We start from the raw sequence: 25,847 nt of genomic DNA, 5'->3' as shown, positions 1-25,847 counted from the left end.
CCTGCTCGTGATGCTTCTGTGGATGCATGACAAGGTGCGGTTGGCCTTCCTGACTGCATCCCCACACTGCCGGCCCATGTTCATCTTGGCATCAATGACGACTCCAAGATCCTTTTCTGCCTCTGCACTGATGAGAAGGGAGTTCCCCAGCCTGTAGGTATGGTGCTGGTTCTTCCTCACCCCCCAGGTGCAGCACCTTGCATTTGTCAGTGTTGAATCCCATCCTGTTCTCATCCGCCCACCCCGTAACCTGTCTAGGTCCGATTGTAGCCTATTCCTTCCTTCTAACGTGCCCACATCCCCCCACATCTTCGTGTCATCATCAAATTTGAACAGGGTGCTTTTTACCCCCTCGTCCAAGTCACTGATGAAGATGTTGAACAGTGCAGGCCCGAGGACTGAGCCCTGCAGAACCCCACCGCCCACATCCCTCCAGGTCGAAAATGACCCGTCCACCACCATTCTCTGGGTGCGGCCCTCCAGCCAGTTGGCAACCCATTCGACTGTGTAGGTGTTGACACCACAGTCCCCCAGATTCTTAATGAGAACAGGGTGAGAGACAGTGTTGAAGGCCTTCCGAAAGTCCAGAAGGACTATGTCCACTGCTACCCCTGCATCTAAGGATTTGCTGACCTGGTCATAGCAGGCCACCAGGTTGGCCTGCATCTTCACACATCAGAATCCCTGTGATGAGAGGCAGTTCCACATCTTCCACCGCAGTCAATTCAGGAATTGGAGAATTCTGAGAATACTTTGACTAGAACCACACAAGTCAGCCTAGAGAAACTATAATGGTTTTCTATCATGAAGCAACTGAAAATGACAGTGGACAGAATAGAATGTGTATCAAAATGATAAACATTACAACTTTTTTTGGAAAACAGCTATAAATTATGGCTGTGAAACAATATGTCCTGGGACATCTCCTGCATTACTAAACAACAGCTTTATGTACACAGTGGGAGTGACGAACTATGCTGCATAGGAAGGATTTATTTGAATCATCCATATTATATAGTAGTTTGACATTATTCCTGGAAGAGAAATTAATCCACTGTTTAGAAATGTACAAGTCTTACAGAACCTCTGGATCAGAGAAAAGTTGTGTGAAAAATCTCTTTTCCAGTTTTAAATCCTTTTGCAACCAGAAAGAAGCTTGCTTATCACCTCTGAAGCACTTTGCTTGCATGTTACCTGCATACAAAAGAAAAAAGCAGCACAATTCAAACTAAAATATCTTAAAAGAAAAAGAAAAAAAAGGAACGGCTGTAGTTTCTTATTAGACAAGAATGAAATCATTCGAAGACAAATTCAAAACCTGAAGCGCAAACTGAGAGCTTGGAGTTAAAATAAATGAATAAATAAACAAACCAACCCAGGACTTCATAGTTGAAAGCAATACTCTGCTAGTGTTGTCCTTTTAAACATTGCCCCCTACTGTTCAGAAAGAGATCCTGATTTCCCTTATAGTTAAAAAAAAAAAAATCTAAATAATACCATACCAATACCAACAAATGGTCATCCCCCTGTGACCGGTGCACGATTATCTTTAACTGGCCAATTTTCATCAGCAGACAACCTGAGGCTTGCAAGTGCTTAGAAAGCAGCAGGAACATTGAGAAACAACACGGAGAAGCTAGCAACCCAGCAATAGCCTGTACAATGCTTAATGTATTCAATCAAGATTGTTTAGATAAGAAACTCCGGTTACGATTCAAGAGCGCCAAGATTCCCAAAAGGAGTTAGCATTTGGCTTACCTACAAGTAAACTTTTCCCCCCATACATGACCCTGGCTTGCCTGAAAAGCTACTTATCTTGTAAGTTGTTAACAATTTGTCACCTTAAATACAAGTCCAAATATTAAAGGGAGGCGATTCCAAAATACTACTGCTCGGATTTAAAAGACCATGTTACCAATAATCCAGATCATCAAAGCAAGTCTAAATTAATAAGATGCACTTGTTCAAGTCCTAGATTACCGGTAAACAGTGTTACCTTATGTATTACTTTCATGTTTCTAATTAAATTCAAAACCAGGTGATTTTAATGGGAACAACAAAGGCTCAGAAATAAAATTATAAAAAATGATTGTTCTAAAGGTAATTATGAATAGGTTTTTGAACATTTAATATTTTCAATGATCAAATTTTGTTTTCATTCACTTTGCCAAAACAAACAGCATTGCAGCTACTCAAAAGGGCCAGATGTTGATTAATTTATCCAACTGATATGATCTATAATACAAACACTGCACATGGGCCACATAAAAATATCTGTGAAATTCACATTTGACATCGGGCTTAAAAAAACCCCACCAGGTGCGCATTCATTAATATAGATCATTTTAATTACTATGGGCCCGATTCTGAGCCCAGGCTGAATTATTAAAAAAGAAATAAATCAGTCAATATGGTTCAGCTGTTTCTGAGAATTTGTTGAGGCACAAAAATATTCAACATTAAAAGAAGATTTGCAAGCATTTTGTTAGGAAGCCCGTCCTCAAGCAGAAGATGCAACATTTGACATATCCTTTGCAATTTGCTCTTCCTGTGAAAACCTTCCCTAGATTTGACCAAGGAAAAACCTGAAACAATCTCAATCTCAGTTTATATATGTTCAGTATTGACTTGTTAGAACTGCACATCAAACTGCACAACTGGATTTTAGTCCTGCCTCTGCCACAGAATTCTTATATAATTCTGGTCAAGTCACATATATCATAAGCTTTCTTCATGTTCATGGGGCTAACTCAGAACCCCAAGACTTGGACGTGTAAAAGTTCTGACCACTTAACATCTGCAACTGAAGTTAACAGTAGTGCTTTGAATAAAAGGGGCTTATAATGCTAAGTACTCTGAAAATCCAGGTCCTAAGCCTTTCATATTAGTACATGATTTTCACCATGTCTTGGGTAACAACTCCCCACTGCACCTACTTCTCTGAAGGGTTATTTAACTCGGGTAGAGAACTATGTTAATGTTGTCCTTCCACTACCCTAGCAAGCAGGAAAGAACTGCAATGTGCTGTGTAGATAGTGTGAGCATTGTCCACACCATGCACTGACAGAAAATACAGCATGCAATCATCAGGAATCCTGGTTTTCTATGATTAAAAAATAATCCCCATTTTTTTTTATTTAAAAAAGCAACCCAAAATTCATCCATCCATAGTGGTGTTTCATTTTGATCACGGAAAAATGTGGATTTAAGGGTTACTTTTTTAAAATCCAAGAAGTGGGGATTATTTTTTAATCAGAGAAAACCAGGGTCCCTGGTAATAATGTAATAAAAGATAGCCATATAGTACAGATACAAGAAGGTCAGAGTAAGGATGCAAAAGCAAGGGTATGCAAACCTTAATACTGATATTTCTTTGACTTCGCAACATTTTAAATCCTTTAACATGTCATGTGTGATATGTGTATCTAAGTTATGAGAAAGCTGTAATAGGAATATTAAGTGAAGAACAAATAGGTGAAGTCTGAGTCATTTTACCCATGGGTGACTGGTGCCACCTTAGCCAGGGGGGCATGTGCCCCCCCCCCCATTACCAATCACACCAAACGGGAAGAGCCCCCCCCGCCAATCACACCAACCAGGAAGTGACCGCGGCGCTCCCCCCAAATGGCCATGGCATTCCTACTCCCCAGCTGGCACTTCCTGGAGGGCATCAGCGCTCCCACCTGCCCCCCCTACCTGTCGCCTAAGCAGGGAGTGTGGCCTGTCAGAGGGTGCATGAGCGCTCTCAGGGGGTGCATATGCACCCCCATGCACCCCCTAAGCATCACCACTGATTCTCCCAGTGGCACAGAATCAGTTTAAGCTGTGATTCTCAACCAGGGTGCCTTGAGACTCTGAGGCTTGGGACACAAGTTACACATAAACCAAGTGATCAGAAACTGATTTAAACCTGTAACAGAACAGAAGTTCAATGCATAAAAACAAACTCCTTTCAAAATGACCAAAACTGGTTTAAGATAAATGTGGCTGGATGTAGTATCAGATTTAGGTCAAACCGGTTTATGGAGCTTCTGTCCCAGACCCTTTCCTGGTTCAACTCACAGTCCCCCAGCATCCCAGCCTGGGCTTTGCAGCCCTGGGCTATGCTGCCTGCTCCAGTGGAGCAGGGACTGCCTTGCCCCTCTGCTCCTTAGCCTGTTTCCTACCTGTGTCTGTGTGGACATAGGGATGGGGGGCAGGGGAACAGACCTCCAGTCCTCCTAGCCAGGGTCTACGCAGCACACAGGGGGGAAGGAAAGCCCCTGTGGTGCCAGCTTTTCAGACCCTGCCAGCCTTTTCCCCTCCCAGCTGCTGACTGCTTCAGCAGCTGCAACAGAAGGGAAGAATAAGTCCTCTGGGCCAGATGCCTGCCCATGCCGCCCAGCGTGGGGGCACTGGGCACCCCTGCCTGGGGGGACTACCCCCCAGCCCAGGGCAGCCCCAGGAGCTGAAGGGAATCTTCCCCTCCTAAACTTAACCTCAGCCCCTGCGAGTCTCAGGCACCTTGAAGGAGCAGAGGGAAACTTTCCTGCTCCTCCACAACCAGTTTTGCCTTAGTTGCTGTGAGTCTGAGGCAAAATTAATGCAGCGGAACAGAAGAATTTCCTTCTGCTCCCTGAGCTATCCCTGAGACTCCAGCAGCTAAGGCAAACAAGTGGGGTTGGGAAGAATTCCCAGTGCTTCTGGCTGGAAAAGGAGACACGTTTGCAAGGGAAGCTAGAGTCTGTTAGCAATCTGTGGAGGCTGCTTCCTAGGCGCACTAGGTGCAGAAGCCTGCACTGGGGGCATGGTTTAAGCCCCGACTAGTGCTGCCCTAGCTAGGGCTGAGCACAGGGAGGAAGAGCTCTCATCAGGACACAAGTGGAGGGTTCCAGCAGCAGGACTCTGCTCAAAAGTGGTCTCCCGTTTCATTAAATCAAAGCTCACAAAGGGACTGAGGACTCCTAAAGGACAGGAGCACTTAGGGCAAAAGGGAGCTCCACAAGGGCTCCTGCCCCTGTTCTCCCTGCCTGCTGCTCTACATGTCATTTCAGAAACGCAGCTCACAACTGGAGTTGGTATTGGTGAGAGAGAGAGAGAGAGAGAGAGAGCGTGCGTACATGTGGGGCAGGAAGGCAAGGGAGTTTGAACCTTCACACCAATAATTTACAAAATTCTGAAGCCAGGCAGAACCATCACTTTTTGCAGACAGGAGCCCTGATGTTCAGGGCACAAGCTCAGCACCTTTGGACAGGCCCCTTTAAAGAGTCTCAGCTGAAGCCTGCTAAAAGTGAAGCACCTAGAACAGTGATTCTCAACTGGAGTGCCCCTGGGCTTCATGCAGCCAGGCAAAGACAGGGAGAGGGGGCTTGTCTCCCTAGAGAGGGGAAAGGAGGAGCTCCCTTAGCAGCACCCTCTGCAGATACAGGCAAAATTCAGAGAAGTTATGGAGGGGTGCCTTGAGTATAAAAAGGCTGAGAACCACTGGCTTAAAGGACTTGCTCATAGGTGTTATTATTATTAAAGGCAGCGATATGATCCACTCACTTGTAACCTTTAACTTGACTATTGCAAGGCACAATACTGAGACAACCAAAGTTAAATTGCTCCACACGGTTCAATCTCAAGTGATACAATGAAACACTAGCTATGTAATACAGGCCTTAAGAATGCACCACATTAAAACTGGTAGTCTGCATCCCTCCTGTGAAGTTTAACCATTAAAAATATGCTGACACCCCCCACAAAAAACCCCCCACAAAATTTAGGCAAATCATATATCAGTAACATAGTACAAGAATAGTATAGAGCATACGCATAATACATAAGTTCACAACATTTTTAAACTCAAGGCACTCTTCAGAAAATGCCAGCACTTATTTTTCATTCATTTTTTGACCACAGAAAAATAGGGCAATTCTTCTGTTGCAAAGGACTCAGAAAAATCACAACGGGTTTGTGACACTTACAGATTCTTATTGTAATCTCTGGTTTTAACTTGTGAATCATGCACAGGGGTGTTTGCACACCTAACAGTGCTAATATCGTGAGATCCCACAGATCATCCTCCAAACGATTACATGGCACCCCAGGATGCCACAGTACCCTGATTGAGAATCACTGACATAGTGCATAGGACAACACAGCCTTTAATATATATCACAGAAAGTAAATATTTTTGTCACCCAGATACCACATGAATGGCTGAAGTCAGACAGGTAGTTAAGACTTTTTTTTTTTTTTTTAATTTGATGAATAATTAACAAGACTGAAGAACAGAGATAGAAACAAAAACCTCAGACATCTTGATCACAGCTGCCATACAACTTATTCTGTAGCACAGGAGAGATTTCTTCAAATTACTTGTTTATTGGTTACATTCCATGCTTATGATGTTCAAACTTAAAAAGATACATGCTTCCAAAATAAGGGAAACATTCAAAAGATATTAAGTCCTGTTAATGACTTCTTGAACTAAAATGGATAAGGGAACAGTATGCATTTCCTAACTGATGTTCCCAAAGTTATAAATCACAGTTTTTTAAATTCAGTAAATGACTTCTGCAGTTAGGCATATAAATCAGGAAAAAAAAAAGAAACATGAAAGTAAAATACCTGAGTTATTTTTATAACACTAATTCTGCTTTATTAAACATCTGTATATTTTTGGTTATGCATTTATTAACAAATCTTTTAATGTAATTTCAATGTTTTCTGTGTAACCTCACACCTAGAATCTAAATTGTGCCTATTACTTATTAACAATGATGGTCATAACAAATATAATGCTGTCCATTGATGTATGATCAATAGCTTTAACAAAATACATTCAGCAAAGACAAATAGATTTATTACAGGCTGGCTGAGTTGTACAACAGAGATCATTTCACTCCTCTGCCTGGAGGTTTTATATTATAACTCACATCGTATCAGGTAACCATCAGCCCTTCTGTCAGATCAGAAAAAGCCTGAGGAAAAATCTGCTACCTAAATCTCCAAGCTGGTCCCCAGAGAGGTATAAAATATTGGATGCAATGCCAGCATTCGTCCCATTTACAGAAAAACTTTTCATCAAATGTTCCTCAAACAACTTTCGAAGTTTGGTGGATTAAAGGGACTGACGGTTGCTCTAAAGTTCTGGGTCACTGGGTTCCCACCCATTCGAAGAAGACATCTTTTGAACCTTTGCAACCCACACTCTTTCAGGATCTCTAGCTAAAGCATTGTACAAATACACGAATTGTGGAAATTAACACTGTGTTCTTTCTCTGTTCCTCCATCTCCTCTCTCCTACCTTCCCCATCCCCCCAGTCTGATACAGCTCTGGACTCTCAGGTTTCTAAACAAATTCTTTGGCCATGCTCACTTTGAAGCACTACAAAACTTCAGTGCTATGAGAGCTATACCAACATTAAGAGCTCTCAAACTAGAGAGCTACAGTTATTGCAAATGTGTATTCTCCAGGCAAGGGGCAACACAAGGTTCTCCTCGGCTGAAGCCTGACAGCGAGTCTCAACGCTGCCACTGTGATGATCAGAGCTGCAGCCCCTCGTCCCAGTTGGGCTACATCTCTGCTCCCCGCAGGCAAACCAAGTGCTGATCTCACACTCACTGATGGAGGACTCTGCGAGTATCAAGCCGTCAGTCATCTCACTGCAACCACTTTTCCACTCATCTTCTTTGGAGGCAGAAAGTAGAAAGCACTGTGGGATACTGTAAGAGTAACTCCCCCTGTAGTGCTACATGTACTCAAAACACAGCACTACAGAGAAGAAATCATTTCATCCAGCAATATTTCTGCAGCACCTTTGCCATTTTTGCCATGCTACAGGCAGGAGGCACAATTGTACATCCACTTTTTGTAGTGCTACAAGTGCCTATACAGAGCTACAAATGTAACATCTGAACTTTTGTCAGCAGTTTCCAAGAAACTAAGGCTCTTGTCCCTGCACCTTGACTACATTACAAAATTCTGCAGGCCCAGTAACAGATGATGTAGCTCTGCCAACAAAATCCCCAGTATGGATGCAACTCTCACAGAGGAGGCAGCCTTTGGCAGACCTTCTGCCATCTGTGAGAACCGGAATCTCACTGCTGGAAGAAAAAATCCTTCTAACAGCCACACAAGACTCCCCAGCTACCTTAGCACTACCCCTGCTGCAGCAGCCCCCAAGCATGGATCTAGTCCACAGGTGGGCAAAATGCAGCCCACAGGCCACATGCAGCCTGCCAGGCCATTCTATCCAGCCTGCGGAGCCCCTAAATAATTTTGAAAATTAATATTTATCTGCCCCTGGCTGCCTGTCATGCGGCCCTTGATGGCTTGCCAAAACTCAGTAAGCGGCCCTCCACCCAAAATAATTACCCGCCCTTGATCTACTCTAAGCCAAAAACCTATTGCACACAAGCAGACTACTGTGCTAGGGCAAAACTCCTCTGATTTCAACAGGGCACAGTATGAGATGCACATAAGGAGTCCTAGGAAAAAGTTTAATGGGCACGTTTTCACAAGTTTTTTTAATAACTGTCAGGACAGGTCACAAAACAAGATTATGCATGAATTGTCTCAACACTGTGAGGAGTGGGTACTTTCCTGAAACTGTCCTCATTTGCTGTAGATCAATGATTATCAGCCAGGGTGATGCAGCACTCTAGGGTGCCCTGAGATCCTTCCAAAGGTGTCAACAGGGTGCCATGTAAAGTTACCAGTGTTAGTTGTGTGAACACAATTTACAAGATACACCCAGAGATTTCAAATAGAAATTCATAGTTGTAGTCTTTCTGAATCCTTTGCAACAGAAAAGCTGCTTTATTATTTTTCTGTAGTCAAAAGAATAAGAGAATGAAAAAAAAAGAGTTGGCATTTTCCAAGGGGTGCTTCAAGTTAATTCAGGGGTGCCTTGAATCTAAAAAGGTAGAGAACCACTACTCTAGATGCAGTTATTCCCACAACTCTGACTCATGGCAGAATATAAATGAAATGCTAATCTTTCATGAAATGGCTTTGACCATCCTGGCCCCTCCTGGGCTTGGACCTCTAAACCTTGAACAAAGTCACCCCTCTTGGATTTAGGCTTGCATTCTCTGCCCCTCCTGGGCTCAGGCCTCATTACCTCCGTTAGACTCCGTCCCTCCCAGACTATGAGCCCCCAACCCTGGTTCTTGCCCCTCAGAAGCTACAGACCCCTGGCCCTGCCTGTCTTTATCACTCTTCAGCTGTGGCCTTGGCCCCACTCCTGCCCAGTTGAGATCTCCACCACCCCATAGTCTCAATACCTAAATCACTAGTGCTCTCTCAGCCCTAAGGCTGTTTTACCCTAAGCAGTTGGGATGCTTTATCAGACACTCCCCCTGTCACCAGCTCAGGAGTTCTTTTATCCATGGCCCCCAGGGCTAGACTGCCTGCCCAGCTGAAGCCCTGGGCTTATATCTTGCAAGCGCAGTCCCTTCTGGGCCATGTGGCTCCCTTGATTGCCCTCTACCTTGCTTGCTTCTCCCGCAGCCTGCCTTCCCTTAAAGTAGCAGAAACACCAAGCTCCCTGCTACAATATCTTTGCATTATACAGCTAAACAGATTTTCCTATTTTTAAACAAACTAAAAAAATCCAAACCAGGAAATGCTAAGTATGGGCAAAGTGGCTCTAACATTTCTGTTTCATTCCGTATTTTTCCACTTGTTGTTTAGGCTGTATTGCCTTCTCTGCCTTCACTGACAGAGGGCTCTGTGAGCAGCAGGCTGTCAACAAGCCCACTGCAAACAAAGTACGAGACACTGCTGAACATTTTATAATTTAGAGCAGAAGTTCTCAAACTGTGATCTGCAGACCACCGCTGGTCCATGAGCTCCATTCAGGTGGTCTGCAGAAAGGTGACCTAAGGCTTAGGTTGACAAACATTACACCTGACTTCTCAGAACTTTGCTCAAAAAAAACAGGTGCATCCATCCCATTAGAAAGGTAGGACTACTGATAATAAAATATGAGTTGTGTGCTTTGATTTGTAGAACAAAAAGAAAATTTACTAAGTGGTCTGGCGAGACCCTCAACAATTTTCAAGTGGTCGGCAGAAAAAAAAGTTTGAGAACCAGTGATTTAGAGGAACACAGGAGACAAATCCTCCTGGGTTGAGCCCAGTTGCCTGCTATCACATGGCATTTACATGTTCGATTTCTGAATTTTAACCATGAACCTAAAATTATGCATAAAATTCCATTTATAATCTAAAAAGAAAAACAAATGCCAAATGCCTGAAGGGGTTTCTTGGTGCTTATCCTATGTAGGGGTCATTGCAGGTATACCTTCAGCAAAAGCTGATCAGAATTCCACTATTTTTCTAAGACCTTTAAGGAAAAAAATGTTCTCTTGATGTGATGACAAGTATCAATTAGAAAAGAATTCTCTTGATGTGATAAGTGTCCAAAATTACCTTCAACCTTGACATATTTATAAACAGGGATCTGTCTTTTCCATTTCCCATGGAAAAACCGGGAAAAACAGATTTGCCCCTTTACCAGAGGAAAATGCGGATTTCTTATTTTAACTTATTTAAACCCACAGATTTTGCAGTTTTGCAAAGACATGCAGGGGAAGTGTCACTAGGGGAGTGTAGAGCTCACAGTGGCAAAGAGATCCCCCCATGGCCCCACTGTTCCCTGCAGTGCTGGGTCCCATCTGCTGTGCTATGGAGGCCCCAGGGCAGGGCAGCAGGGCAGGAGATCAAGCTTGCGGCAGGCAGCCCACACCTACCCCTGCCCTGAACACAGATCTGGGGGGGCACGGGATCCCCTTGCCTCCCTGGGAGTGTGTGCAGAAGTAGGGAGCCCCCCCACCCGAGCCTACAACAAGCGGCGGGGGAGAGAGCCAGGCTCCCATCTGCTGCAGCAACCACCGCCTCCTACTGGGGGCAGGGGGTGCAGACCCAAGTCCCTGGCCCCACAGCCCTGGCAGCTTCGGGGGGGCACAGGCCTCTCATTTTAATCACAGATGGGGGGGGGAAGGGAGTTATCAGAGAATCTGTGATTTTTTAATCAGGGAAAACCAGAATCCCTACTTACAACACTTGGAATAACAAAAGACATTTCAAGTTTGAAGCTTCATGTTTCAGTTATTACACAGAGATACATATTACACAAAGCTGGTACACTTCACCCTGCCTTACTTTACTACTTTTTGTCTCTTACTTTTAATTACATCTTACATCCATTCATTGTAAAAAGCCCATAAAACAAACCAGCAAGAAAGCAAAGATGATTCAAACAAAACAGAATGCGATAGTCAGGAAAGCCCTACAAAGATTCTCTCAAAAATAAAAATGCAAGAAATATATTTTGTAACGCAGGCCTCACACCTCATGTTAACTGCTACCCAGTAGGCTGGAATCTAACCCAAAGACCTGTTTACTAGTGGCAAATCACTACCACAAAGAAGTCCCTGAACAACTTTGATATCAAGTACAAAGCAGAAGTGACTTTTTCCTAACCTACATAAGTTCTTTGTCATGGGTCTTTAACAAAGCGAGAAACACTTCCAAATAGAACACATTTTCCTTATTCTTTTAGTTTCTAGTAGAGTGCAATCAGTGGTCCAGGTGAGTAAGAAAATTATTGAGAACATATTTTTCATAACAGCTTATATTCTCTGGAGATTTGTTCTACAGCAGTTCAGGTACAAGCCAGACCAACTGTTTCTCTAAAGCTTTAAGTTGATCTATAAACATAACTACTTCAGAAGTAAAAACAGAAAGAACTTACCCTTAATTTAAGCAACAACCTTTAAAGTAGATCCCTTAATACTGCTGCTCTATCACTTAATATTGCTGTGTTAAGGCTTTTCCATTTCTGAGTATTTACATTTTACATTTACGTGTTTCTACCAGCTCTGAGTCAATAGGGGACAGCAAAATCAACGTAAATTTTGTTATGCAGGCAGATGAGCACAACCTAACACTCCTATCCAATGAGAACAGATGCATAGCAGAGAAAACATATTGAGATCTTTGGAAACTGGAAAATCTCCACATTTCTAAATTTCCACATGGTAAGTCTCTAGCATATGTGATGGATGATCTGTACCAGGCTGACCGAATAAAACTGAAAAATTTACACCCAGGAGCCTGCTATGGAGAAATTTGGAAAAGGAACAGTAAAAAATATTTTACTGACACAAATAGGGTCAGGATTTCATCCCAAGTAAACAACACTATCTGGAAGAAATCATTTCTAGCAAGGAACAAAGTAAGGGACCTATACAAATGCTCATTGGCGTTCTAATTAAAATGATGCAGTGTCGCTGCTGCATCACGTGTATTAAGGCCCTGCACATTTAGAAATAGCCAGAAGGCGCTTTAACTAAATCTCATCAAACAAAGTTTAGATGAAACGTCCCACAGCCATTTTTAAACATGTGCGGGAGCTTAATACACATGAGGCTGAGGAATTTTAATTAGAGCAGCTGCCCAGGAACTGCTCTAATTAAAATGCCTCCCCCTCACCCCCATCTCTAAGCAAACGTATAGGCAGCCTTTGACTTAAAAAATAACGTCTCTTGAAATTTAGTAGAACTTGATCTGTTGGTGCTAGCTCTATCCTAAGCCCTAAAGTCAAAAGGTTCATATAGAAGTCTTTAAAAAGCTTCGCCCAACTCTTGAGAGAAGGAAGTCTCCATTCAACTAATTAGTTAAAGGGGCAGCAATATATGGCTCTTGAAGACACCAGATCCAACCCACAAAGCTGAAGGGCTTTGCCTGTGCCCACCAGATCTAAAAAAAGTCAGGCACAACATCAGGAACCATATATGACCATCAGTGACTTTACTAAGGCCTTTGATTCCATCAAATGCAAAGCCCTGTGGAAACTACTGGCAAGATTTGGATGTCCGGAAAAGTATATCAAGGTCCTGACATTTCTTCGTGACCAAATGACACCCTCAGAGAGCCACCAGACGACGAGATCCAGCATGCAAGCGCCTCCTTTGGGAAATTGCTTCAGCACATCTTTGTTCATTGCGATCTCCAGAAAGACACCAAGATTCAGGTCTACAATGCAGTCATCATTCCACAATGCACTCTCCTTTACAGATGTGAACTGTGTGTAACCCACTGACCTCATCACCAACGCCTCCTGAAAATACTCCACATCAAGTGAGAAGATTGCCACACAAATGCCAGCATCCTTGCTGAAGCCAACATTACCAGTATTGAGCAGGTGATCCTCTAGCACATTTTACTTGACTGGACATTGTGTGTGGATGCCCAACTCCCAAAACAAGCGGTCTACTCTCACAATTATGACACTCACAATTATGAAGGCATAACTCAAAACAACAGATGCCAACATCAGGAGTTGGGAGGAGCTGACAGCCAACTAACTCCAATGGTGTCACATTCTCAACCAAGCAGCAGCCTGTTTCAAGGTAAAGCATCTTGCCCTTGAAGCGGAGAAAAGAGTGCAGAGCAAGGCAAATGAGAGGAATCCAAGCCTGCAGCCTCCTCTTCCCTGCAAAAAGACCTGCAACTTCTGAAGATGGATCTATGGCTCCAGGATTGAACTTTTAAGTTACTTGAAGACCCATCAATGAGCCATGGTAGAGACCATCCTTGAATCGAGAGATTGCTAGGAACGACTGATGTCAAAACAGGTTATAAATAACTTTTGTGAATTATCTCTGAAAAGCCAGTGTAATCCTCCCTCTCTCTAAAGGAAACTAAGAATAGATGATAGAGCCAACTTCACAGAGCGGGACTATCCAACTAGAGTGGCTAGGGGCCACGCCGCACCAGTCACAGGCACAGGCCCCCAGCTGCATACTGCATGGGTCACATGCAGTGCAGGCTCCTGGGACCCCACTGCAGCCTCCCCACCATGCATGCAGCACCAGCTTCTTCCCTCCACCAACCCCATCACAAAAGCAATGCAAACCCAGAGTCCTTGCCACTGCCCAAATCCACCCACAGCCACCACCTCATGGGCAAGCCCTAGTGCTGCTGTGCAAGCAGTGCAAGCCCCTGTCTCTTCCCCCTCTGGCCCCACTGTTGCAGTATAGGATTCCCACCTGAGCTCTCCCACCCCCAACGGCACTGCCATGTAGACAGCACAAGCCCCACTTCCCTCTCCCCCCACAACCACACAGGCTTAGCAAGCCCCGTCCTGCTGTGCTGCCCTGCCCCAGCAATCTTGGCTGCTGCACCAGCAGAAAATGCCAGAAAGCCCCTCATTAGCTGGATGTAGCCCAACAGACATCTTGGACAGCCTCGGTATAGATTGTGACAATAATGTAATGCACATGTGGATCCCCTGGGAGTACCGTATGAGGTGCTCTCCCAACACAAGCAGTTTGGCTCAAGAGTCCCAGAAGTAAGAGGCACCGTATTACAGAAAGTTGGATGGGGGTTCAATAAGAGACACTCTCTTTGCAATAGAGAGTGCTGACCCTGTGCCCAGTGTGGCACTACGAGGTTTGAGGGAGCCACAGTTAATTTTCAGAGATTACACACGAAAAACAAGATTATCCCTTTTGTCTCTTATAATCAGCAACAGTTACAGGTATCATGACTCAATACCATATTTATAAATCTGACTATTAAAAGGCATCACAGAACATATAACCAGAAATATGGAAAACAAGTCTCCAGTAATGGTAAGGCAATTTTCCATTACAGTGATAAGACAGAGTTCTTTTAAACCATATATAACTACAGCCATCAAGGCACCAAAATTCTAGACTCAGTCTGGCTTTTGGATTCTGTCTCAATGGTCTAAAGAGAGGGTGGAAAGTCTGGGCAGCCTCCATTCCTTTATATTCCTGCCTACGTGTCTGCATCAAAGGTCCTGGTGACCTCTCACGCATACACTATGACTCAGAAGGATCGACAATTGCCTACAAGGGATTTAAAATCAATAGGCAAGACAAGTGTAGCTACTACTGGGCACCACAACAGGAAGCAAACTTTGCAATGATAAAGAAGGATATATCCACGTTATTTCTGTATATCCAAAATGCAAAGCAGAGTCAGCAGTAAAATCATGCTATTATGTGGACTGCTGAAACCAACATACAAGCTCTTGACAATGGAGCAGTCATAAGGCTAGAAAAGTTATAACTCTCCACTGCATCTGGCACAGGAAAGAACTTCCAATTTAGTAGTGTAAACGACATGTGAATACTCAACAGTCAAGCAAAAAGCCAGTTTTTCTAATGTTCCCTGCACTAACAGGTTGTGACAGGAAAACATTCCTTGCAGAAGAAGTAAAAATGTGTCACAGATGCACAGAACATACATGATATCATCACAGGCTTACTAATAAATCTAATGAACAAGCCATCTGTTATCACTGATGAAGATCAAACAATTTATTGTTTATGACTGCAACAGTGATGTCACCCCTAGCATTCAGCCAGATTAGTGCTATTTGCCCATAAAAACTGAGCACTTGAAAACATTCCACTCTAACTACACTAAAAACAGTATAGTCACCAAGCAACCCTCAGGCTCATTTTTTGCAGCATATATTCTCAAAAGGACAATCATGAGCAAATCTGGAAATATGGGGATAAGGAATGGTGAACAAAGTTCGGAAGTCCATCTGAACAAGTCAATCCAAAGCAGCTGGCGCTCACACAATACTTGTCAAACATGCTTGACAAATGAGCACTAAAAAGGCATGCAAGTATCAAAAAGGTTACTAGTGTAGAGTAACAAACAGGTAGTGTCTGCATTCCTGCAGTAGGAAATGCAATTAAATGAGGAGCTTGCAAGTACACAGGGTAGCTAGCCATCAACCTCAAAATCCAAAGGCTATGTATGACACCTTATCAGATCAGTGCCATCACAAAATGTATATGCCATAAGTATTCCCAAAATGTGCATATGGATTAAACAAATGGGTATATATTATAGCAGGGCTGTCCAAAGGGCAGCCTGCGGGCTATGTGCTGAGGTGTTAACCTGCAGCCCTTAGGCTTTCAGTCCAGGCAACCCTCCTTTGTTGGTCTCCTACTGGTACCTCCAGAGTCTCCATGCTCTTCCTTCTCCAGCTTCTGTTTTTTGCTCCCATCCCTAAAGCAGGGTGGGGCTGCATGGCCTGCAGGGCTGAGGGAGCCTATAGCTAAGGGACTCAGGAAACCCGGGACAGCAGAGGGTCATGCAGCCCCCAGCCCCTCAGAAGTAGGACAGCAGCTCTGTATTATAGGATATAAACTAAAAATAAAAAGCAGAATCTGATGGATAAAACTGTAAATATCTAAGAAGATATTTTTGAGAAATAAGCATTAAAAATTCACAATGGTCATAGTAATCTGTAGCAATTACTGAGATTCTGTATTTGAATAAAATCAGTTTGAAATGATAGATCCAGATATAAAAATTCTATTTATGAAAGGCAAAACTGTATGACATCATTATAATGCAATAATCATGTCATATTGGTGATTTCCAAGTACTGCAAATTTTAAAATCACACTGGGCTGGTCAATTACCAAGCCAAAATCATGACTTTAATATCAAATGCATAATTCCATCATACATCGACTGAACTAAAAAAGAAACTCTCTCATATACGGACAACAGAAATAGCATGCCTACACTTAAAAACAAAGGGTCTACTTAATTATATTGGAACTTGGACATTAAAAAAGTTATTTACAGGTAAGCAACTGATTTTTATACTCAGAAAACTCAAAAGTGGTTAAGCACGTTTTAATGAAGGGTGTTTTTTTTAATTTGTGCTTCTGAATCGAGTCCAAATACCGACTCTAAACAATATAGATTTTAAGATATTTATATTTTTTTCAAAATAGGGTTTTAGGAGAGAAGCAGCATTACAACCATAACTCTAAACATCATACAGTGCACCTAGCAGATCTAAAGTGCCTTAGCTAACAAAGTCTCTACTTTCCCATCTCTGACCTCAATTTTTGTAATGAAGTAATAGCACTTAATGCCTGACTCCTACAACCACTTGTGTGAGCAGAGCCACTGAATTATCATTTATCAGGCAATTCACATGACTAAGTGAGTATATGCAGGATCAAGGCTTGTAGTGGTAGTTCTGTATTTAAAAAATAACTATAGTAATGATTCTGTCCCAGTATAATTTGCATTCTGAACTGCATTTACTTAGCAAAGCAAAGCTCAAGGTTCAATTAGTGTAGTAAGTGCATCTTATCTTAACTGTGAACTCATAAGATACAGCTACAAAGAATATAAAGCCTCACACCTCAGGGCAGGCACAATGCCTCAGATCCACAATTACCTTGATAGACTAGAAAAGTGATCCACAACCAACCAGATGGGATCAACAAGGCCAAGAGCAAAGTCCTGCACTTGGGACAAAATAATTGCATGCATAAATACAGACTGAAAAATGACTTGCTAGGCTGCAGTACTGCAAAAGAACAACCTTGGGGTTACAATGGGCCAGAAGCCGAATATGAACCAACAGCATTCTTACTGCAAAAAATGCAGCAGCCTACTGGGTTGTACTAGCTGGAGTGGCACTTGCAAATCAAAGAAAGTGATTCTTCCACTGTTTCCAAATTGTGTACATGCTTCTTGAAGTGAGGCCCAAAACTGGACACAGCACTCCAGCTGAGGCCTCACTAGTACTGAACAAAGTCCAGTGCAAGGCAATAAAAATTATTAGGGGACTGGGAGGCAAGACATGATGAAAAGCCAAAAGAACTAGGGTTATTTAATCTGGAGAAGAGAAGACTGAGGGACAATTTGATAACAGTCTTCAAATACCTAAATTGATTATACAGAGGATATAAACAGACTATTTTCTGCAGCTGTAAGAGACAAGACTAGAAGCAATGGCCTCAAGTTGCAACAGAGGAAATTTAGGTTGGAGATCAGGGGGAACTTTTTCACTATGGGAGCAGTCAAGCATCAGAACAGACTAGCCAGAGAAGTTTCATTCCTAGCAGGTTTCAAGAGTAGGCTGGGCAGACACTTGGCTGGGATGGATAGTCAAGGATGTCCTAGGTCAAGGCTCCTGGTCAAGGCTAAACTAGATGATCTCATGAAGTCCCTTCCAGCCCTACTTCCTATGATCAGTTGGACATGGTCTTCACTAATTCCTTATCCATGAATGTATCAAAATTCCTATGTATTTTAGTTAGAAAAAGATTTTAGTGAAGAACGGTAGATCGTAAATCTAAATTTCTGATTGTTGTAAAAACACTTATATGCATGAGGGCCTTTACTAATATGAAGTCCTATGGCCCTATTAAGGATTAGAATGAAATCTGCATGTACAAAGGAATTTTGCAAGGCAAGTGTTTCATGTACTCTCCTCTGAAGCAGCTGCTGCTGGTCACTGTTGTAGACAGAATACTGGACTAGACGGACCACAGATCTCTCATTCAGATGGCAATGCCTTTTTCCAAGCAATTTATCATGCAGAAGCTTGCACAGCAGCTGCCTGAATCTTCCCTACTGTTGCTTTCTACATAAATAGAATGAGCCAAAAAGAGAATTATTTGTCTGAAATGACATGGTACCTGTGGCACAGAAGCTTTTTCACATGTTTAGGATGTTAACATACCTGTTATTGAACAATACACAATATGAGGAGCAACCTTTTTAATGTCCTTGTAGCCCAGACCCATTTCAGCCAGTTTCCCAGGGATGTAGTTTTCCACAAAAACATCAGAGACAGCTGCAAGCTGAAAGAAAAGGTGAAGAGGACTCAGACTTCTTAATGAACTTCCAAAAACTCACTGAGTTCCCCCCACACGTAACTTAATTTAAAAAACAAGATGCGTGCTGGCCTTCCAGCAGCACAGAATTCACAAGGCAATCATGACTGGTTTAAATAAACTGATATACTGTTCAAGTGGCTTCTACACCCTGGTCAGTCGCATCTAAAAAATGCTGTGTACTTACAAGAGAGTCAATGTTAAGGTCTTGTGTATGTCAGACATCACATAATTGGCCAAGGTCTGCCTACATTTGATGAGACAACCACCTTGTATTTGCTTTTCCTAACCTTGATAATGAGTGGGAATAGGCAGCACCTTCACATGTCCTCTGTTCCACACCCCCAGCAATAGATATTTTGGCAACTGTGTTTTTGATTTGTTTCCATGTATAACAATCCAATCATGTAACATAAAAATCCTAAAGTCATCTTCAGAAACACTGAAGATCTTCAGGAGCACTGAAGAGCAGTGACGTCCTGGAGTCTGACTTTCTGGATCATAGCAGTAATGATAATATAACCTGTTCGATAGGAAGCAGTTAGTCCTATGGTTACTAGAAATCTCCATGCCAGGTGGAATATTTCTCAGCACAGAAAACCAAAGACTACTTCCATTTTCTCAAATGTATCTGTTTCCTATGTTCTAATCCAGAGGTGCTCAATCTTTCGCCCCAAAGGCCAGAAGAGTGACGTGAGGCCAGTCCATGCACCAGGACTCGTGTCACCTCTTCCCAACCCGTATGCACCAAGATCTGGCCCTGTGCCACCTCTCCCTGGGCCTGCATGCCCAATCTCCCACCTGCAGGGCTCCCTATGGGTTGGGAAATTTGGCAGCAGGAAAATAACCATGACTCCCCCACTGCCAAATTTTTGGACCTGTGGAGAACTTCGCAGGCCAGAGGACAAGGCTCTGCAGGCTGCATCTGGCCGGTGAGCTAGGGAATGAGCACCCTGTTCTAATCTACAACTAAAACTTCTCCATATGCTTTTGTAGTTGACCTCAGATGATATTGCCAAGAATAGCTAGTTAAATGAAAGTTTCAACTTGCAGAAAATCACCTTATTATTTTCCAGTTGTTCAGTGGGGTGGGGAAGAGGCTAAGGAGGACATTTAATAGGACTAAATGCCCTTGAATAGCAAGCACTTTCTTTGATATTTTATGTTTCCAGATTAAGGTTTGGGCTGGTTTGTACACACATTTCACCAATTTAACTAGATCAGTCCCCTTAAAAAAATGGAAAAAAAAACCAACTGCTATCAGTTTTAACTAAGTCAAATGTATATACTTTCAACAAATGGAAATACTTATCTAAAATACTTACCAAATACCAATTAAAATAACTAAAGCCTTACCTAAACATAGGACTCCTCTGAGTCTAACTAAACTGGTGAAAATTGGGTGCGTTAGGTCTCTTATCTAGGTTTTAAAGTAGTTAATAGTTTTTATTTTGAATTAAAATATACAAGTAAATTTACTAACACATGATAAATCAATAAGCCAGATTTAAACTAGTGTATCAGCTTTAACACACAGTGGGCACGTCTACACGTTCATTAATGTGTCATAATTACTAAGCATTATGTTTAGTCCTTGAATAACCAAATACTAAATCAATGTGCACTAACTTGTGCTACTGTGCCTTTTAAATGGTGCTTACTCCACGGTAGCCTAATACTACTGTTTCATAGTTTCATAGTTTCTAGGGTCAGAAGGGACCTGAGCAGATCATCTAGTCCGACCCCCTGCCATGGCAGGAAAGAGCACTGGGGTCAAACGACCCCAGCAAGGTGGTCATCCAACCTCCTCTTAAAAACCCCCAGGGTGGGAGCCTGCACCACCTCACTTGGAAGCTGGTTCCAGACTCTAGCCGCCCTGACCGTGAAGTAGCGCCTCCTGATGTCCAACTTAAACCTTCCCTCCGCCAGCTTGTGACCATTGTTCCTGGTCACTCCTTGCGGCGCTCGGGGGAACAGGGACTCCCCCAGCGCCTGCTGATCCCCCCTAACCAGTTTATAACAGGCCACAAGATCCCCCCTCAGCCTTCTCTTTTGAAGGCTGAACAGGTTCAGGTCCCGCAACCTTTCCTCATAGGACCTACCCTGCTGTCCCTTGATCATACGAGTGGCCCTCCTCTGGACCCTCTCGATGCTGTCCACATCCCTCTTAAAGTGCGGCGCCCAGAACTGGACGCAGTACTCCAGCTGCGGCCTGACCAGTGCCGCATAGAGGGGGAGGATCACCTCCTTGGACCTGCTCGAGATGCATCTGTGGATGCACGACAAGGTGCAGTTGGCCTTCCTAGCCGCCTCCCCACATTGCCGACTCATGTTCATCTTGGAGTCAATAATGACTCCCAGATCCTTTTCCACCTCCGTGCTGACAAGAGGGGAGTTCCCCAGCCTGTATGTATGGTGCCGATTGTTCCTCCCCAGGTGCATCACCTTACACTTGTCTGTGTTAAACCCCATCCTGTTCTCCTCCGCCCATCCTTGTAACCTATCTAGGTCCAACTGTAGCCTGTTGCTCCCCTCTATTGTGCCCACATCCCCCCACATCTTAGTGTCATCAGCAAACTTGAACAGGGTGCTTTGCACCCCCTCGTCCAAATCACTGATGAAGATATTGAACAGTGCAGGCCCAAGGACCGAGCCCTGTGGGACCCCACTTCCCACGTCCTTCCAGGTCGAGAAGGACCCATCCACTACCACCCTCTGGGTGCGACTCTCTAACCAGTTGGCGACCCATTGGACTGTATGGGTGTCTACGCCACAGTCCCCCAGCTTCCTAATGAGAATGGGGTGAGAGACAGTATCAAAAGCCTTCCTGAAGTCTAGGAAAACTATATCCACTGCCACCCCTGCATCCAATGATTTAGTGACCTGGTCGTAAAAGGCCACCAGGTTGGTCTGACAGGACCTGCCGCTGATGAACCCGTGCTGGTTGCCCCTGAGCATGCCGTTCCCTGCTGGCCCCTCCTGGATGTGTGCCAGAATAATTTTCTCGAACAGCTTGCCCAGGATCGAGGTAAGGCTGACTGGCCTGTAGTTCCCCGGGTCCTCTTTCCTCCCCTTTTTGAAGATGGGAACCACGTTGGCCCTCTTCCAGTCCTCCGGCACCTCTCCAGAGCACCACGAGTGTTCATAAAGCCGTGCCAGGGGACTTGCAATGACCCCAGCGAGTTCCTTCAGGACTCTAGGGTGAAGATCATCTGGGCCGGCTGACTTAAAAATGTCCAGCCCCTCCAGAAGCTCCCTAACTAAATCCTCACTCACTCTAGGCCCAGGTGAGCCTCCCCCGGGGCCCAAAGGGGGCCCAGCAGGGAGGTGGCAGTTCTGGTCCTTACTGAGGAAGACAGAGGCAAAGAAGTTATTAAATATGTTGGCTTTGTCGTCTGGCGTGACAACCAGATTCCCCGTCTTGTCCTGCAAGGGCCCCACATTTCCTGGGGCCTTCTTTCTACTCCCTATGTACTTAAAAAAGGACTTCTTGTTGTCCTTAATCCGGGAAGCCAGCCCCTGTTCCATCTCTGCCTTGGCCTTCCTAACCATCCCCCTACATCCCCGAGCAACTGCTGAATAGTCCTCCTTAGTGATGACCCCTCCTTTCCATTGGGAGTAAGCCTCCTTTTTGGCAAGGAGACATTCCCGGATGTTTTTAGTGAGCCATGGAGGCTTATATGCTCTCCTGCCCCCTTTGACCCTCCTGGGGATTACTTTCCTCTGGGCTTGGAGGATCGTCTCCTTAAGGAGCGACTACTCCCCTTGGACACCCAGCTCCCCTCCCCTCTGAGTCTTCAGTGCTTCTCCAACTATCCTCCTTAGCTCGTTGAAGTTTGGTTAATACTGTGCAGTATTAACCAAAGTTTTTGCTCGCCATGCTACTGCACAGTGTTATTAGGCTACTATGTAGTTAGAGTCTTGTGTAGATGCACCCAGTTTCACCAGTTTAACTGATTCAGTACAAAACAAAACAAAAATGCATACACCTTTCTATGTAAGTTTGTACACACTTTGTGTATGGACCAGCCCTTTGTCATAAAACATAAAGAAGCAGATCTTTAGCTATCATGCAGATATATAAATGGCCCAATTCAAAAACTATTGAAGTCAGTAGAAGGATGTCTGTGCCCTCACTGGGCTTTGAATTAGACCTTAAATCAGATGTTCTTTCATCCCCACAAAAGAAAAGTTATACATGTTTAATTATATATATTGAGACCATGGTAACGAAGTTAATTATGAACCTTTGGAAAGAAAAAAAAATATATATATACCTGAGACTACAGCACTAGTTTTTTGGATTTTGTTTTTTTGTTGTCTTTTTTTTGGGGGGGGGGTGTTAAGAAATCTGAGAAATACCCTCTCCTCCCCCCGTATTTTTATATAAAATTACTAGGGTGTTTCTCAGATTTTTTAACACCCCTTCCTCCCCCCTCCAAAAAAAAGACAACAAAAAAACAAAACCCAAAAAACTACTACTATACTATATATACATATATATAAAAAAATTAGGCAGAGAAATGAACTGTTTTAGATTACTTCATGTTGACCAAAGAGTCATACCCTCTGGAGCTATCATGTATCTGACTGATTATTATACACAGGACATTGGAAGTGTTTCTATAAACTAGTGTCATTATATCAGCAATCACAAACATTATTGTTCTAGCATAGGCAGTTTTGTTGCTTTAAGGCCAGAAAAGCAGCCAAACCAGCAAATATTTAACAGGACAGACAGAAACCAATTTTCATTCAGACAAGGCACGCAACTTTTGATTCAACTGGCTACTTGAAGGAGACATTAATAATATCCACAAATAAAGTTCAACATAAGGCGAAAGTTCATTTTAGTGCCATGAATTATACTTAAAGGGGCAAGGCTAAGGAAATCCAACTGCAATGGACTTGTTTAAAATCATTAAGGATTTATGAGAAATGGTCCCCAGGTTCTACATCAGTGTTACTGTTCATGGAGACGGAGTGGGAAAACTGGTTGTTTATCAATTTACTAAACCACTGTAGAGAAATAAAACAGCTAGTATTTGGGAAAGCTACAACATATGTGCAACTGGCACAAAAGGAGTCCTGAAAAACAAGGTTTCCACAGAGCTAGTGAGTCCTCCAGGGTTAGACCCTACAACTAGGGAATCAAGAAAGCAGGACCATGGCTTTCTAACCTCTCTGCGTGCACTGTGCAGGTCATATGAAAGATGCATGTTGAACATTCTTTTACCAGATGTTTCAACCAAAAATTATCCTGGGCTCTTCATTGCATGTTGTCCTCATATGTCCCACCCAGACATATAACCACCTCACCCAAGTTTGGTGGTGCTTTAAACCCAAGTCAAAACATCCAGATGATGGTAAACATCCTGGATACAGCTTTCACTGGGGCTGGTAACCCACCCTCCTAATCAGTGAAAGTGTAGGCTAAATCACTCAAGTTTTCTAATGCCTGTGTTTTTCAAGGACAAAACAAACTCTCCCCCACAGGCTCCTGGGTAAGAATCAAAGTGACTCAACTCAGTCCTTTTCCCTCTCCCTCATTGTTTATGTTGATCCTTTATACAAAACCAATACTGTAAATGGATACTACCGTTTTACTATCATTCAGAAACTGCTGGAGTGATGTTGTAGCCATGATGGTGCAGGAAATATACAAGAAGCAAGGGCTTTTGTGGGCGATCTCTTTATTGAACCTGCTGGGTACAAGGCCCCCCCCTTCAGGTCAGTCAGATTTTTGCCACAGCCTTCAGACCTAAAGGAGGCTGCCTTCAAGCCGAAAGGTCATCTAAACTTCTTGCAGTCAGGCAGCTGGTCCAATAAAAGATCACCCACAAAAATCCTTGCTCTAAAATTTAGACAGCAGTTTTAATATTGTCAATTCAGCCTTTTGGAAGAATAGTTGTAAGAATCCTATAAAAATAACTTATATTCACCTTAGCCAATTTCTCATCCCTAAGATAGGTATGAATGGGTAGGCTAGATAAGCTGAGTCCAGAGACGGAGGCAGCTAGAGCTCTAAGTTAAAGGAAAAGCAGGGAAAAAAAGGGTCAGATATCCTGTCAGATAGAACTATCCCATGCACAGTAGTAGAACAAAAAAAAATTAAAGACTGATTTATACTAAGAACAACAAAAAAAGTATGTTATAGGTTCAGCCTCTTGACAGTGAGTTTTGATCAGTTGCCAAATAAAGCTCTAAAATATACTGAATCACACTGGTGTATAAAAGGGCACAATGACAAATGTGAGATTAGTGATCATTGGGGGTCCTGGTTTTCTCTATTAAAAGTCCAAAATTCTCTGAATAAAACCCCCAAATCCACATTCTTCCATGATTAAAATGAAAAACCACTATGTATATATATACGGGTATCAGTTGGACACAATTTTTTATCGATACATTTACAATGTTAAAGCCATTTGGAAGCCTACCACTGCCTCAATCATTATAATAAAATTCTAAATAACTATATATTCTGGTGTTTGGCAGCAGCAGGGACAATGACAGTGGCATGTTGTGCCCCCCAACCTGCTGCCGGGCAGGCAGGGGGCACCATGCCATGGGTGTGTGGCTAACACAGGGCTTCTCCCTGCCCCGCCCCATCCTCCCACACCAGGTCCTGCCCACTAGGCCACAGAGGCCCCCTGGAGCAGGGCAGCAGGCCGGGCAGCCCCAAACCCCATAGCAGGCAGCCCACATCCTCCCCTGGCCCGCGTACAAGCCTGGAGGGGGCATGTGCCCCCCCCCACCAGCACATCACCTCTGGAACCCGACCCCTCCCCAGGAGTGTGCACAGTGGCAGGGAGACTGCCCTCCCACCAGCCCCCCAGGACAAGCCACCTGTGGCTCCATCCCACTCCCCCAGCTGGGCCCTGCAGCCATGCCTTCATTCCCACTCTGGCCCCAGGCACTGCCCTAGCTGAACAGTGTCCCAAGACCCAGCCACCAACCCAGCCCCACTACTTCCGTCAAGTTGGGCACAACCATTTCAATCTGCCCTCCCCCCCCCAACTTATTTTCAAGCAGCTGGGGGAGCTGCTCTCCACCACTGCATGGCTGTATTGCTGACCATGTGCATGCATGCACACCCACACATGCACATGGTGCCCCCTGCGTCCCACTGCCCCACCCCCGCCCCAGCCCCTTGCAGGCTGGAACTCTGCC

General features: G+C 43.8%; 1 protein-coding gene across 1 annotated transcript in view; it reads right to left on the bottom strand.

The window, feature by feature from the left end:
- SUGCT (succinyl-CoA:glutarate-CoA transferase) overlaps window positions 1-25,847 on the bottom strand; it is a 678,860-nt gene that overhangs the window by 628,610 nt on the left and 24,403 nt on the right. The window contains exon 6 of the mRNA XM_019508722.1: window positions 18,521-18,641. Coding sequence (XP_019364267.1) covers window positions 18,521-18,641 — 121 coding nt within the window. The remainder of the gene's footprint in view (window positions 1-18,520; window positions 18,642-25,847) is intronic.

Source organism: Gavialis gangeticus, unplaced genomic scaffold (assembly GCF_001723915.1).
Source record: "Gavialis gangeticus isolate Ggan-Ray unplaced genomic scaffold, GavGan_comp1, whole genome shotgun sequence".
NCBI classification, from domain to species: Eukaryota; Metazoa; Chordata; order Crocodylia; family Gavialidae; genus Gavialis; species Gavialis gangeticus.
This window is presented reverse-complemented; position numbering and strand designations above follow the sequence as displayed.